Source organism: Accipiter gentilis, chromosome 3 (assembly GCF_929443795.1).
Source record: "Accipiter gentilis chromosome 3, bAccGen1.1, whole genome shotgun sequence".
Taxonomy (NCBI): domain Eukaryota; kingdom Metazoa; phylum Chordata; class Aves; order Accipitriformes; family Accipitridae; genus Astur; species Astur gentilis.
In genome coordinates this window covers 15,245,362-15,260,968 of record NC_064882.1, presented here as the reverse complement: position 1 = coordinate 15,260,968, position 15,607 = coordinate 15,245,362, and the positions used below count along the sequence as shown (strand labels likewise).

Genomic DNA, 15,607 nt, shown 5'->3' with positions numbered 1-15,607 from the left:
AAGTATGTAATGCTTCTTGATGGAGAATCGTTCCTTTTGTACTCTCAAGTAACGGAAATGCACTAGAAAAAGAGGTCTTGCTTTATTTTTCCTAATTTGAGTGGATGTCCACAGTTCCTTGCTCACCCTGAAAAAAACCCGACTATGTGGAAGTGACAAGACAGTTTTGAAATATTGCACAGACGCTGATCAAACTTTATAGTTTTCTTTAAAGACCTGTGTTCAAGGGTTCTTTGGGAAATATCATATGGCTATTTTGTCAACAAAACTAAGGGTGGAAGACAGTATAATGGGTGGGTTTTGGCCCCCCTGAAAACATCGTTAGGTCCTGCTTTGCTTTTCATATTGGGATTTTTGAGTGGGAGCAAATTTGGTGGGAAAGAAGGGGAATAGAACCCATGTGATGCTTAGGGAGAGCAGGGAAACGGTAATGGGAACTACTACTGTTTTAATGTTCTGCTAGGAGAGGTTTTCTGGAGAGAGGACAGGTAAAACATTTGGAAGGCAGAGGCAGTAAGATGGTAGTCATGTCCTAGCCCCAGGTCAGCTTTCTTTCGCTTTTTGGGAGGCTTATTTTGGCTATCACTCCTGTGCTAAAGCAAGTACTGTGATAAATGGAAATATTTAATGCTAATTGCCCTCTAACGACTCTAAGAGGTTTAAGTGATGCAGAAATAAAAGCATTAGTGATTTCTATGCTAGTGCTGCTGCTACTCATACTATATATAGATGGAGCTGCAGGCAGGAATGCAATGGCTTGAGGCATCACCAAAAATATAATTTGTATATAACAACTCCTAATACTAACAAGGTGCATTAGGAACACCTCAGGAATCGTTTGAGACATCTGTCGTTTTAGTCATCCAAAGAGAATTTAGCATTTCCTTAATTCTGCCATGCTTTTTGTTAACCGAGTTGCATCACCTTCAGTGCCTTGTAAGTTATTTCTTTGCCTGGTATTTTCAGTAAACTAACTCTTGAGACAGAAGGGATATCTCTTCTTTTTGTACTTCAAAATTAAGTGTTTTAAATGTTACCTGTAATCCAGATTAACCTGGACTGTTCTTCTGTATGAATGTTTCACTGCAATAGCACGCCTTTATTTAGCCAGTTGTCAGTGCCATTTATCAGTCTTACTCTTCCTCAGAAACTTTAGACTTCAAATCTAACCACCATTCTTGGGTTTTATTATTTGATACTACATGTTCGAATAGTACAATTACAAAACCTCGATGTTTACTTTCCCTTCAATCCTCTGATGTACGATTCTCTTCCAGTAAGAACTCCTCAGTCTGGGGCTTTGTCAAAATTGAAGAGAGCAGAATAATTTATGAAAGTTTATTTTAATGTGTGTACTTTATGCATTAGTGCAAAAGAACGAGAAAGAAATCTGCCTTTGATTCAAGAAATTTTATCTTTGGGGTATAACATTTCACTTGATATTTCTTTTTGCACACTAAACAGTATCATAATGTAAAAACGGTCCTAAAATAAATACTGTGAAAGGAAAATTGGGTTATCATAGAAACCGTGAATCTGAATTGCTTGCAGTTTATCATGGAATTGCTTATTTTGACATATTTAAAGAAAAAGAACACTTGACTCTGGAGAATTGTAAATTTGCTTTCCAATAAGAATCAGGATGAGCTTAGAAACATACCCGCTGGTTTTTTGAATTAGAACAATCTGGTTTGTCCTTCTTAACTGTAGTTAATACAGATGCTTAGCTATTGCTGCATGTTTAAATGGTGATGCTAAATTTAATGTTTAGCCAAGGTAGCATGTTTTGTAAAAACAAAACCAACAACAAAACAAACCAACCCCTTATCCACCCTGAGGATGGGTAACAGTAGTGTACAGTGGAAGTTTATTTGGAATTTTAAGATTTTTACCATGTTCTGTTTACCATATATCCTGCCATTACCATCCCTGTCTCTCTAGAGAAGAGAATAGTTGCAGTAACTTGTCCTGTACTTCTAGAAGCCAAAGTTGAGACTCGCCACACATTGTTATTTTTTGAGAATTATTTTTCAGCATACAGATGCTTTCATGGACGTAGTGTTCTCTTAATAAGCTGATCTTTCTGACAGCAATATCAATTAATTAAAGACGGTATATGGAATTTTTTTTGTTTTTAAATTCATATGGAGACTTATGTCAAAGTTAGCGGTGCAATGGTAACTTTGGTTAGCTTCTTAATGCAACCAAATAAAAGAAAGAGGAGGCTGTTTACCAATAAACATGGGCAGCATTCCAACATTTTTCATTTGGTGGGTATAATTTCATTACATGTTTAATAGAACTCTAAAATTCATAATACTTAATATACTGCCTCTAATGGGAAGCTGCTGTGGTATTAAATGTACTCTCATCATGTCTCTCTGGTGATAGTGTATACTAATTGCTCATTATCATGTATAATTTCTTTAAAAATGGTAAACAGGTGAACTGAAGCCCGTAAGTAAAAACAATAAAATGAGATTTATTTTAACATTTGGATGTGTATGTACATGTTCCTAATCTCTTTTATTTGCTGTCATGTTGTCACTGAAATTGAATGTTTTCTGTTTATTCAACAGTGTATTTCTCTCATTATTTTATAGAAATACAAATATTTTTAGGAATCTCCTGTGAATACTCTTTAAGTTTGAGAATCTTACTAAGAAATTTTAGTATGTAGTATGATCAGTGAAGGAGGATGTGGACTAAATGAGACTGCTTTTATTCTCACAAAATTCAGTTGAGATTCAAATTTTTGGCTTGTAACTGTCCCAGTTGTTATGTGCAGTATGCCTAATGGTAAAACATGGATACTTAAACTTCCCTACAAACTAAAAAAGTAACTGTAACTGCAGTCAAATTTACATCAGATGTGCTGGGAACAGATTTCATGCCGTAAGTGAAAATTAAATTTCAGTAAGCTGTTGAAAGTGTCATTACCTGGTAGAGTTCTTCAGGTTTTTTGTGGTGGTGGTGTTTTGGTTTTGGTTAGAATTACTACACAAGTTTGGGAGTTGAAGCTGAATACATTTCAGTAGCTTGAGGAACAAGAGGTGGGAAGCAAACTTGGTTTACATGCTGGTATTAACTTTTTTAGACTAAGCAAGTTTAATTTTAAATTGGATGAAAGCAAGGAAAATAATTACAAAAAATTAATTACATTCCATTTTTACTTGTACTTTTTTTTGTTATCAGGGTGAACAACTGTGTAGGATTCTCCAATTACAAATTTTTTCTTCTCTTCTTGGCTTACTCGCTACTGTATTGCCTTTTCATTGCTGCAACGGATTTACAGTATTTTATCAAGTTTTGGACAGTAAGTACCCTAATCTACATACTGTCTTTAAGTGTGTGAAGTTACCACTGTGCGAGAAGTCTAAGATTCCAAGGTATTACATTGTAATCTAGTATCTCCTTAGATGAGGTACAAGAGTTTATCTAATAATCATAGCCCTCTATTTTTTTCTGTTTATCATAGTTTATGAAATGTCACTTTTTTCATTATTTTGAAGCTGCGTAGAATAAGTATGCAATTATTTAGAAAACATTTTACAAGGGAGTTTATATTCTAGATGGGTTTTGTTAACTTCTTTTAATGCTACGCTATGAAAAAGCTTCAGAGAAATTTTCTAGTATTTTAATTATGATCATCTGGATTCATAACTTACGACATTACCTTCTTAGATTTGCAATATTTATGCTACAATGTAAGTTTTCTGAAACGGCTAATTAAACAAGACAATTTTGTAGAGATAAATTATTCTTCACTAAAAGACACTTCAAAGTTCAGATCCAAACCGTTTCTTTAACTTAGATGCTGTCAGCAACCTAATTGCATGTCTGTCTGTACATGGAAGGTGTATAATTCATTTATTCAGACTCTTGTGTGGTACGTTTGTGTCTGCACTGAATTTGATTTGGCTGAATAGAGGAGTATTAATAATCAAATTAAACAGCTATTTCCCCAATTCTAACAGCATAATTTTTTATTATTTTTTTTTTAGAATGGCCTTCCTGATACTCAAGCCAAGTTCCACATCATGTTTTTATTTTTTGCTGCAGCTATGTTTTCTGTCAGTCTGTCTTCTCTCTTTGGGTATCACTGTTGGCTTGTGAGCAAGAATAAGTCTACATTAGGTAAGCAGATTTAATGCTTTTGTGTTTGACAGCAAAAAATAAATAATAAATGTATATTATACGTATGGGGGTAGTGGAAAAAGTGGGCAATGCTATACAGGTTCCTTGGATTGTTGGAAGTGCCCAGATCTGGCAGTGTCTAGTACTGACTCCCCAGTTCTGCTGCTCCCTGGAAATTCTGACTTTTCCTCTTGCCCCAAGGGGCCAAGCTATTAATGAACTTTTTGCCTTCCTCTTGCTTCCTCCCATCTGCAGCTTGTTAACACAAACTGAATAAATTAAAAAAAAAAAAAAAAATGAGATCACTTTGTAATAATTGTTAGACTCACTTAATGTGCGCTCGCACAAGTGCTTCTTGTTTGGCGTTCGGAGCCCCCGGGTCAGAGCCCTCTGATGGGGCATCTCAGTCAGGGCAGTGGCTCTAGCACTTCCTTCCCACCCATCTCCCCCACAGAACCAAAGTTCCTCTGTTCAGTTTGGCTACAGTTTTGTTTAAAAGCTCTGAAAGGCATAGTTATTGATTCCAAAACTTTGCCTTTACTGGAGGCAAGGAGAGAAGAGAAAAAATCTGGAAGGCAGGCTGATCATGACCCTGGTGGTGTTGGTTTTTATCAACATGACTGAGCACAAGGGGCCAACGTCAGAGAATGATCTGATATAAAAGCACAGACTTTAAGGCAGTGCTTCTCTATTTGGCAGTAAATGAACACAGAGATCTGAAGGGCGTTTTCACAGTTGTGAGTCCTGTCTACCACATAGATGCATAGAAAGGACTCAAGTTATGAGTTAATTTTAAAAATCTCAAAGAAGGTGTCCTGTGCCTCTACTATGGGAGTGTATATATAACTGCATTGAATATCAGTGTTAAAACAGGATTTCCCACCACCTGGATGCGTGTTTGTCTGGCTACAAATCTTAAAAAAGGAGGTGGAGAAGACTGAGTGCGTGTTCTATACTATATCCTGGACTGTAATAATACCAATTTGCAATATATTCATTAAAGTTTCTAAATCTCTAAATGCTTTTCTGTTGATAGAAGCTGAATTACAGTAAGGCAATGAATTGATCTGTTTTTTCCAGCTCTCTTCAGATTTAGTAATATGTAGATGATTAATGGAAAACTTTGAATATATGTTATTGGAAGAAAGCTCGTTTACTTCAAGATTTCTCTAGGGTTTGTGAGTTTCTTCAGTATTCTGAAAAATCATATACTTAGAAATTAGTATCGGGAAAAAATTGGTCAATCTTGTTATAAGTGAAGAAAAGTTTTATTAATGATGGTTAAATGAACAGAAGTATTTAAGTGTTCTGTTTATAAACTGTTCTTAGAATTCTATTACCAAAAAAAATTTGTTCAAAGGTAACCATAATGCAGTACGCTTCTAATTCAATATTTCATGTTTTTTAAAACAAATTGAATTCCATGCAGGTAATACACCATGTTTTCTGTACACTTAAACTACTCAGAAAGATCCGTTTGTCTCTTCTTCCCATTTTACTTTGGGAAATTGGTCAATACATGAAACCCTGAACGTGCAATAGTTTGGTAATGAAGCCGTGACAGCTTTAAGTGTGATTGTGGTTAAATCATCCTGGGAGCTGTGTTCCTAGCCTAACATGGGCATCTAAAAGGGTCTCTGTTTTCCCGTCCTCCTCCTTTAAAACACCTTGTAAATAATGCATACTGCATGTTGAAGGTTACTTCCAGCAGTTCATAGCTAAGGATTTACTGCAGAAGGACGATCTTTGCATGGTTCCAGCATGGTTTGTGAGAGCTGTACCGTCAGGATATCAGGACATAGTTTGCCTACTATATATAGCCAATTAAGGGAATTAAATGGCTAGCAGTCACTTGGTGGAAAGTGGTTGAGTTTTCTGCTTCAGGCACTTTGCAACACTTGCAAGCTATATATAGCTCTCTTCTCCAGAAATTTAGGTTGGATGTCCATGGGGAGCAATCTGGGTCTGCAAGTAAAGTGCTTTCTTTAGGCAGCTGGAAAAACACACAATATTTTCATACCTCAGGGTGTGAAAAACTAGTCTTACTACTAAAGTAGGTTAAGCTTTTCATCTTTTCCATTCTTCTTTCTGTAGTAAACCCTTTGTTTAGGTTTTTCTTTCTTAAACACACTCTGTGGTTTAGTCACATGCTGAAATCTTCATGTAACATATCACACCTTCTTAAAAACTGAGTTCCTTGCTCTTCCTTGCCTTGATTAGGGAGAAGGGTGGAGGGAGGAGACTTCCACCCTTCCTCAGCCATAGATCTTCCTCCGCACGCAGTGACTGTGTAGCACTGACTTGGGTTTTCATGAGTGGACTAGTTTTCTCAGTCATTGGGCAGTACAGCCTCTCCTCTTGGATGGTGGTGTATCATCAGTGCAATTGCCTAAATATTGGTGTGAAACTTAAATGTGCTGTCTTGCGAAGAGATCTAATTAATTTTTTTCTTTTCAGAGGTATTCAGAGCTCCCATATTTCGTCATAGAACAGACAAGAACGGCTTCAGCTTGGGCTTCAGCAAAAACCTAAGGCAGGTGTTTGGTGATGAGAAGAAATACTGGTTGCTGCCTGTGTTTTCAAGGTATGCTCAGTTTTTAATGCTTCATTTGTTGAAACTACTGAATAATCAGGATCCACAGGGTTTGGGGGGGTGGTTAGTTTTTTGAAACAAGATGCTGTAATACTCACTTTAGAAAGAACCAGTTCTTCGAATTTGGGGTTGGTTGGGGTTTTTTTGGTACGTATGACACTAATTCTGATTTTTTTTCAGTCTAGGGGATGGTTGCTCCTTCCCAACTTGCCTTGTTAATCAGGATCCTGAGCAAGCTTCCACACCTGGTGGTCTTAATTCAACATCCAAAAAGTAATTTGCTTTTTGTTACTCATTTCAAATAGTTGATACTCTATTTTTTCCTCTGCACATATAAATAGAACCATGTATAAGATACTTAAAAGTGGAAAGCAAATGAAGAGTATCCTATTAAAAAATGCAAGTCAGATTTTAAACAGCTAAGCTGTAATTCAGATAATTCTCAGACTTATATTTAAATTTATGGAAATAAGGTGGGTTCCCCCCCCCCCCCCCCCCCCCCCAATGTGTTTTGTCTCAGTTCGGTAGCATCCTAGGACCTGAATTTTCAACACCTGCCTAACATTCAGTATCAGCAACATTCTGTTCTGCACACATATGAGACAGTTGCTATGCCTGTGATACAGATGCATTACCTTGCAAGGCTTTTGGGGGAGGCCTACTTCTTTGTATCTGGTGAAAGATGCTTTGCATAAGGGAATCCCAGGCCTCAGCACTTGTGCCAAAGCACAGGAAAATGCATATTAAATACACGTTTTGTTTCTGCTGGTAATAGGACATATTTTCTTAATCCTTATCCTTCCTGGACATGACATCTTTAAAGTGTGAAAAGTATGCAGATGCTCCTTAAACTAAATAAATATAATAGCGCTAGTATTTCATATTGTAAATTTTTTGCAACATTTATGTAATGAAGAGTGTGATAAGTATAGTAGACTTGAATATGTGACCAAGAAATGATAATGGCATCATATTGACAATCTTTTATTCATAAAAGAAATACATTACATTTCAGCTAGCTGTTTATTGATGTTTTAAATCTTACCCCAGTGATCCTTAGCTTGTATTAGACAAGAGATTTTGGAGATGTTCTCTCCACTATTTATCGTGTCAGGTTTGTTGTAGTGGGAGAGAATATGGATACAGCGCATTTGGAACTGAAGCACTAATATATAATAGCTGTCAAAGAAAAAATCAGAATGTTTCCCTGTTCTGTGCTAGGGAGTTGCTTTTTAGGTTGCCCTTGCATCTGTGACAACTACAGTGTAATGTATGTAGTGATAAAAGCGTAGTGATCGTCAGAAAAGCAGCAAGGTAAGGTAGGGAAAGTACTGCATATGACAAAGTGTCTGTGATGTGTGGTAAGATAAGGAAAAATTACTGCAGTTTACTAATGTTCTTTTTATTTGCATTACAGTGAGAACCACCTGTTTCCTGCAAAGCCATTGCGTGATTCCCAGAGCCACCTTCTTACAGATACACCGTCTTGGTCAGAAACCAGTGCAAAGGCTGAAAAGGGCAAAGTTGGTAAGGAATTGATTTATGCTGCAATGATTCGTTTTGTAATAACCTTGTTTTGGAGGATATAGTGTAAAAATTACCAGCATCATCTGGTTTGTATTCATGAACAAAAATACATGAAGCTTATTTTAAATGGATGTCTGTAGGAAGTTCCATGTATCAAGCTGCTGTGCCCTTCCCAGTTAAACCTGACCAAGAGATACTGAGAATGCTAACACCAGTGGTGCTAATTATCTTTTAGTCTGAGCCTGGTAATTATTTTGGATACAAATTGCTTGTATCAGAATATGATGACATCTTGTTGCAACTAGTGAAAAGCTGTGTAGTGGACACAGGACAGGAATAGACTTGGTAATAGTGGAATCACATTAAGATGGATTGTTAATTAAAGGTTGTATTATTTGCTGAAACAGACGTGAGACCTTTTCCTGTGGAAATACCATTTTTTGTCTTTAAAGGTATGAGCAATCCTGCATTAACCATGGAAAATGAAACCTAATTTCTCTTGAAAGAAACATCCGAATATGTAAGGAAAGGTATGTTAATATTCTCTGTACTTAGTATGTTACTCCACTTGAAGAATTCACAAAAGAAAATTACTAAAGCAATTCCTATCTGTTGTCTTCAATTTAATTTTCTTTACCACGAGTAGTAGCACATGAATTCATAATCTTAAACTAAACCTCCTATTTCTCAATGTGTCATGTTTGCAAAATAGTTTAACCTTTATACCCATTGCCTTTAGGTAGTATTCCAAAATATTATTATTATTATTATTCCCTTTCTTTAGAAAGAATGAAGTTATGACTATTCAAGTTGTCCAGCAAATATTTGTAAAGCTAAGTTTGAAAATGAAGTTAGTTCTTAATAGTGAACACAAAGATCATAGCTTGGTCTTCTAAAGCAGGTAAATGTCTATCAGATGATGAAGGAAAAAAGATTTATTCTAATATATAAGCTATTAGCAGCTTGATCTTCTATGTCAGGTACTGAGCTGCATCCTATTTAATAATAAAGTACTGCCTACTGATGACAAAAGGTGTCCATATGACTTCCTGACCATTTAGTTACCTATTGTTAAAAACAGCTGAGATTATTTTGACATCTTGCTTTGGTGTCTTGCACCATAGACTTCTCAGAAGGCAAGTTTGAGAAGCAGCTAGTAAATTTTGTTATGTACGTAGGAGGAGGAGACCTTAATAATTGGGTTGTGGGGAATGAACACAATCAGTCATCATATTCACTTTACTATTTGAAGATTTCTAACTCCATTAAAGCTTATGGAAATCAACTATTTCATATTCAAAGCTGGATAAAAAATTTGACTCCAACCCTAATAATTTCAGCATACCAAATAATTTACGATTTTCCAACAATATTGGAGGAGTCATTCCAGCAAGGTAATTTCCATCTTTGCTATTGGAAGCATCCTTTCAGTCAGCCTGAAAAAGTGTCTCAAGTGAATGCCCTTCGTTTGTGGGTGACATGACTCCTGGACATGCTATCACGCCTGTCAGGTTGCTCTTGGTCACTCCTAGAGGAAGTGAAAAGCATGGAAAGCCATCAGAGAACTGCAGTGATTGTTAGTAGACCCATCAGGCATGGTATTGAACTGTCAGGGCAGATTATAAAAATGACAGGTGTACAGATACCAACAGGTGGCCTGTAGCTTGTACCAAAAAGGTCCCAAAAGTTCAGGTGGATTCATCAGAGAAATAAAAAATTCTTGACCCTTACATTCTGGTTTTGTGTTAAGTGGCAAATGAAGACACAGACAGTTCCAGATATAGGTACCTCTACAAACTTGATGATGGTATGAAGTGTTAAAGTGTTAGAAATGTGGGTGTCAAATGAACAGAGTTAGAGTGAATGAAATTCAGCCAGTATCTGCAATTTTGACTGCTCTGTGTATGGTTTTTTTAATAGAACCTAAGAATATAATTTCTAACCCTTTGTTCAAAATGTAAAATTCTGTGCTTCTGCCCTGATTAATCCATCAGTTGTTTCAACAGAACAACCGTTTCTGGAAAAGAATACATTATTCAACTTCAGTTACTTTAGTGTCTTACATGTCATCACTACTCAAAAGTAAAGCATTGGAGATAGCCTTTAAACAAACAGATTTTTGGATTATATTGCAGAAATATCATTAACTGCAACTAGTTTTGTCAGGTTGGACTTACTTACACTTTCTGAACTCCTAACACCTTATTTACTTAAGTAGTAACTTTTAAACTTTAATCTTTCTTTGAACAGTATGTACATTTTATTGGAACTTTGTCATTCAGATTATTCTGAATATCAAACAGGGTCTGTGATTGTTCTCAAGATGCTGAAAGTGTTTTTTTCAAGCTGTTTAGCTTGATAAACAACCAAAAAAGAGCATGAGATGTTTGGGTTTTTTTCTTTTAGTCCAGTCTGAGAAAGTAACAATTAGATTTGTGTTTGCAGTCTGATTACTCCACCCACTGGGTTTTAGCAGATTGGTTGGTTTGTTTGGGGTTTTTTTGTTTCTTCTTTTTGTGAGCATCCATTTTGAAGTACAACTTTTTAAAGAGGGACCACTTTCAGAGGTTGTGTTCCAAAGAGTTGGTGTAAAGCCAAATAAAGGGGCTTCTGGAAGTTAGTTTTATCTCAGACCAACACATGCACAGCTGAAAAGGCAGTAGCTAAGGTCTGATAATTTCTCTGGCATTGAGTGTCAAGTGCCAGTTTGGTTGTATCCTTAGCACTCTCTGAGATATTTCTGTGGCACTTAAAAGACTTCCTCTAGATGTAACAAAAAAGCTAGATTACTCTGTGTGTGTGTGTGTGTATATATATATATATATCTATATATCTCTGACACACAGTTGCTGGAATAAGAGCCCTTATATAAAAACGTTTTTACATTATTCTAACTACTTTGCATTTAACATCATTACTTTATTGTCACTCTCTGAGTTATATTTGTTCCTAGGGATTGAGTAGATTACTTTAATAAAGATGCTGAAGTCACAACAACAAAACCAAGTAATTTAATCTTCAACATGAAAAATATTGCCCACAACCCCTGCCAGTGTGTTAGTAATTTGAATTTATGTCCCAGCTTAGGATATGTTCAATATCCTGTGTCCTGTAATCCTTTATAGTTAATCAGAGGACTAATTACTGAGAGTGCCAGATGTGGTTTACACAAATGTAATAGAGAATTGTTTTTTAATGATGGTGGTACCTGGAAGTACTGTAAAAATAGCTCACTTCATTTTATAAACTGGTGGCCTGCTTGCTATGTAGTCAGTTTTTAATCGTCATCCTGAAGTGGATTAATAACATATCTGTGAACAGTCTTACTGTGTTCCTCTTCAGGGTGGGATTTTCATTCAGCTGTTCACTTTCACCTTTGAGTTGATGAGACTTGTTGCAATAACTTAATTTTTAAGTTTTTGTGATTAATGTTCTGTTCTAGTTCAAGAAAAAGCTGTTGTTGGAAGGAAGATGCATTCTTCCAAATATCAGCCCCGTGGGCCAGCTGCTCCTGTCTGCTCCTGTGTGGATGTGCTCAGAAAACAAACTGACAGATGATTAGCTGTCTCCATGTCACTGCTTGAAACATGAAACTAAACATACTACTTCTGAACCATATAAAGAATGTTTCAACTTAAAATTACTGGTTTTGAATGGTAAAGGATGATTCCGAGTATTAGGAATTGGGGAAAAAAAAAAAAAAAAAAGGAGTCTGAGTTTACAATTGTAAAAACACAACGGCTGGTTTTACTTTGCTGTTCAGCACAAGAAAAATGTGACCTCCTTACCTATCAGTCCATATTCTTGCCTTGGTTTTGAAAACTCATACGTTAATTCCAATTGCTGTAAGTAGCTAATTTCAAAATCAAACTTGTGCACTACTGGCTTTATGAATTGGGAGAATGGCCAGTGTTGATTATGAATAATTTAGTGGTTTGGTGGACTGTATTTTCTTTTGAGTGCTTGATAAGCAATTTTTGAAGATAAGGAGACCCAAGTGAAGTGTCTGACTGTTTTGGAATGCTTTTGGAAAACACGGTTGCAAAAGCTCTGTTTACCTTCAGATCGACACTACCAATAGTTTGAAAAGTTGCAGAGGGGGGAAAAAACTCCGTTGTTAATTGAATGCTGTAGTGGGTCGCTGGTAAGTGGAGCGATAAAAAGCCTGCGTTCAAATGGGTAATAAATAAATGAAACTGGCCAGCTAGGGATTTTGATGGGCGCTGCACAGGACAGTGCTATGAAATGGGGACTTTATTGTCCCATTTGGAGCTGTCAACCCCTTTGGGAAATGAATGTTGGCACTTAACTCTGATCCAAAAGGCTTTTTACCAACCTGTGTTCCTGAGGGCAGCTGTCATTCAAAATCCTAGTTTCTTATTAATCAATAGTTGTCTCAGATTTCTTTTTTTCACTTGTTCTTTAAGACACTGCCTTTCTTACTGCATAACTTAATGAATATCATGTACAATCAAGGGGACTTACTGTTATAACTTGTGATATTTGCATTTACAGGACAACAGACTTTTGACTGCAATACCAAAAAGCCAAGCTGCTGCACATAGGAAAACCCCTTCAATTAAGTTAGGAGCTAGCAGCTGTCTTAGGATCAGATAATAAAAGATGCATTATCAGCTTTCAAAGTCAAGGAAGTTTCAGCAACACAAACCTAACTGTCTTGTGCCTTTTGTATACACTACATTTATGGTATCAGTGTTTACATTTAAATGCAAATTGTTATTCTGAAAACAACTTTAGGAGGAACTTAGTTATGCTTTCTAGGTGGCTAGATAGAGACTAGTCCAAAAAAAAAAAACAAAACAAAAAACCCCCCAACCTCTCAGACTAAGCTTAGTTCACTTGAAGCAGAAGAGTATTTCTGTTATCAAATGTGAGTCACTTACTTACTTCACAGGTTCACGGTGTAAAGATGCCAGTTGTTTGTTTAGAAAACCAGCAGCAGGACTAAGTGACAGATCTCTGAAAGCAAAAATCTTACCATTAACTATTCTACAGGCAGGTAACTTTACAATTTGTCTTTCCTGGGTTTACAACTTAAGCGATAGCTGTTGGAGCACAAATGTGGCTTTTTTCAAGTGAGGGAAAATGTATTTATTTTACTTCCTTTTTTCTTTTTTTTAATATCAAAATTTTACCAGCCTGAAATCCGATTCTTGCCAGAAGTGCCAGAGTGTGGATCCCTTGATGTAGAACACCTTTTTTAAACTAGCATGAAGGTAGCATACAGTTTACATGATGCCTGCAGACATCTAGCAACCAAAAGTTTTTCGCAGCTATTTATTCAGCGTTGTTCTGTCAGCTTACCTTGTGTTAGTGTTTGTTTAAAGGCTAACTTGTCAAGGGGTAAAGGGGAGAGGGAAAATATATTTTTTAACACTTCAGGTTCTCTATCTGTATAGTCTTGTTTTTTACGTAGTTAGTCACAGGGTGGTTTGTCATGGAGCATGCATTTGAAAATACTGAGTTAAAAAGTTGAAATTCAGCTTCAGTGTAACTTGCTCCGTATTTTTACATAAAGACAAAGTACAGATTTCTTCCCCAGCAAAACTCCAAATGGAAATGGCGCTCTCTAATACAGATGTCAGCTTCCCTGACTATGTCCAGGGCTCTGAGAGTTCTTAGTAAGGCTGGGGATCAATGTAGAGAAAGGACAGGGATAAGGGATCAAGAAAGGCCTGGCTTCACCATGTCTCAGAAGTCACACTTGGAAAGCACAGTAGCCCTAAATAATCTGCAGCTTTGATGTAGCCAGAGGCTGTCCCTCTAGCAGAAAACCGATGGAGGCATGGGAAGCATATGCTGATGAAGGGAGGAGAAGGGGAAAGAGAAGTGATGGTAGCTCAGAGGTAAACGTTCAGCAGATCTGAGCCAGAGGGCTATAGCTACACCTGCTCTCAGGATGGGTATGGGCTGTGCCTCTGTGAAGAGCACCATCAGCAGGCTTTTGAGGGTTCCTGGCAGTTCTCCCTGTATCGAGTATGGACAAAAGTGAGCTAGTCGTGCTCCAAAGTATAATTTCCAATATGACTATATTCTTGGCTTTAAGCTCTCTAATACTTTATATAGCAAAGTGAAAATGGTCTTTTTGACATATTGTCATTGAGCATCGATGCTGTTACAATGCACACAGGAGAATTTGTGAAGAGGTAAGGGGAGCAAGGATGCAATGTTGTTTGTCCGCTTACACTGATTCTCCTGTTCTTTATATTCTTGCTAGGCACTTTACTACAGCCTTTTGTGTAATTTCTGTATTTTTTTTAAAGACTGCTTTTTACCTACTGTACAGTTACTAATCTACTCTTTTGCTAAAAAGAAAATAATAGCCCTGATATTTGTCTAGCAGTATGACTGCATTTCAAGCTTCAGTGGAAGCTGGATGAGTTCTACAGACTCCTCAGATGGGCCCAAGTCCCTAATGACAACAGAGTTGAATTTATTTTGTATATATGTAAACAGTCATATGAATCATAGCCCCCCACATGCATAAGAAGCTTCCTTAGTTTGTAGGATAGAACAAATCCAATACATGTCTGCACCAGAAGTGGTCCATACATATTCTATGTCAGTTGATGTACTGGTGATAGAGTGCTCAAAGTCTTCACAGAGAACTATTTTTATTAAGAAAATAGAACACCTAGATTTTGGTGAGCTCCTCCCACTGAGCAATTAGACACAGCTGCTGCTATGCACTTTAATTCTTTAACTTGAGAGAAAAAACACTGTCCAGTTTAAGTTGCAGATTGAAAGTTCTTTAGTAGCCTACAGCTGTGGGCAGGTAGTTAATGAAATACTGCTAATTATTTTTAACTGTACTTAAAATCAGAGTCTTCAAGCAAGACTTCGGTTGCAGGAAGTGAGTTTTTTTAGTGCATGGTATGCTGTAGCTGTTAATCATTATTTGGACTAAGAGTTCTTGCCCTGATTAAGTTGACTGGTATGCTGGAGTGGGGGGGGGGGGAGTATATTTCAACATAAATTTAGTGTATTAACTGCCACTTGTTAATGTATTGCTTACATAAATAAATGCTTCATGTTCAGCAAGTCATGTATGTAGTAGTCATTGACGTGCTACCTTTGGTTTTACTGACAGTGTACCTGAATAGCAGAACATCATCTCTACTATGGCTTCATTAACAACATAGTTGCTATAAATGTCCCCACCTCACCCCTTCACCAGCAATCTTTAACTTTTATGGGTAAATTTTCCCTCTCCCATTTAATTGCTAGATCCCTAGCACCTCACAAAGCACCTCCACTGTGAAATGGGTAAAGTGGGAACCAAATCCTTTTTGGTCTTTCATGACTGAGATACTCTGTCTTCATGCTGGC

The 15,607-nt window shown here is 36.8% G+C and overlaps 1 protein-coding gene across 1 annotated transcript in view; it reads left to right on the top strand.

Moving 5' to 3' along the window:
- Positions 1-15,310, top strand: part of ZDHHC2 (zinc finger DHHC-type palmitoyltransferase 2) — a 37,921-nt gene extending 22,611 nt beyond the window's left edge. Inside the window, exons 7-13 of the mRNA XM_049790905.1 lie at positions 3,196-3,316; positions 4,005-4,137; positions 6,595-6,721; positions 6,911-7,003; positions 8,148-8,257; positions 8,710-8,787; positions 11,700-15,310. Of these exons, the coding sequence (XP_049646862.1) occupies positions 3,196-3,316; positions 4,005-4,137; positions 6,595-6,721; positions 6,911-7,003; positions 8,148-8,257; positions 8,710-8,750 (625 nt within the window). The 3' untranslated portion in view covers positions 8,751-8,787; positions 11,700-15,310. The remainder of the gene's footprint in view (positions 1-3,195; positions 3,317-4,004; positions 4,138-6,594; positions 6,722-6,910; positions 7,004-8,147; positions 8,258-8,709; positions 8,788-11,699) is intronic.
- Positions 15,311-15,607: the final 297 nt, after the last annotated feature.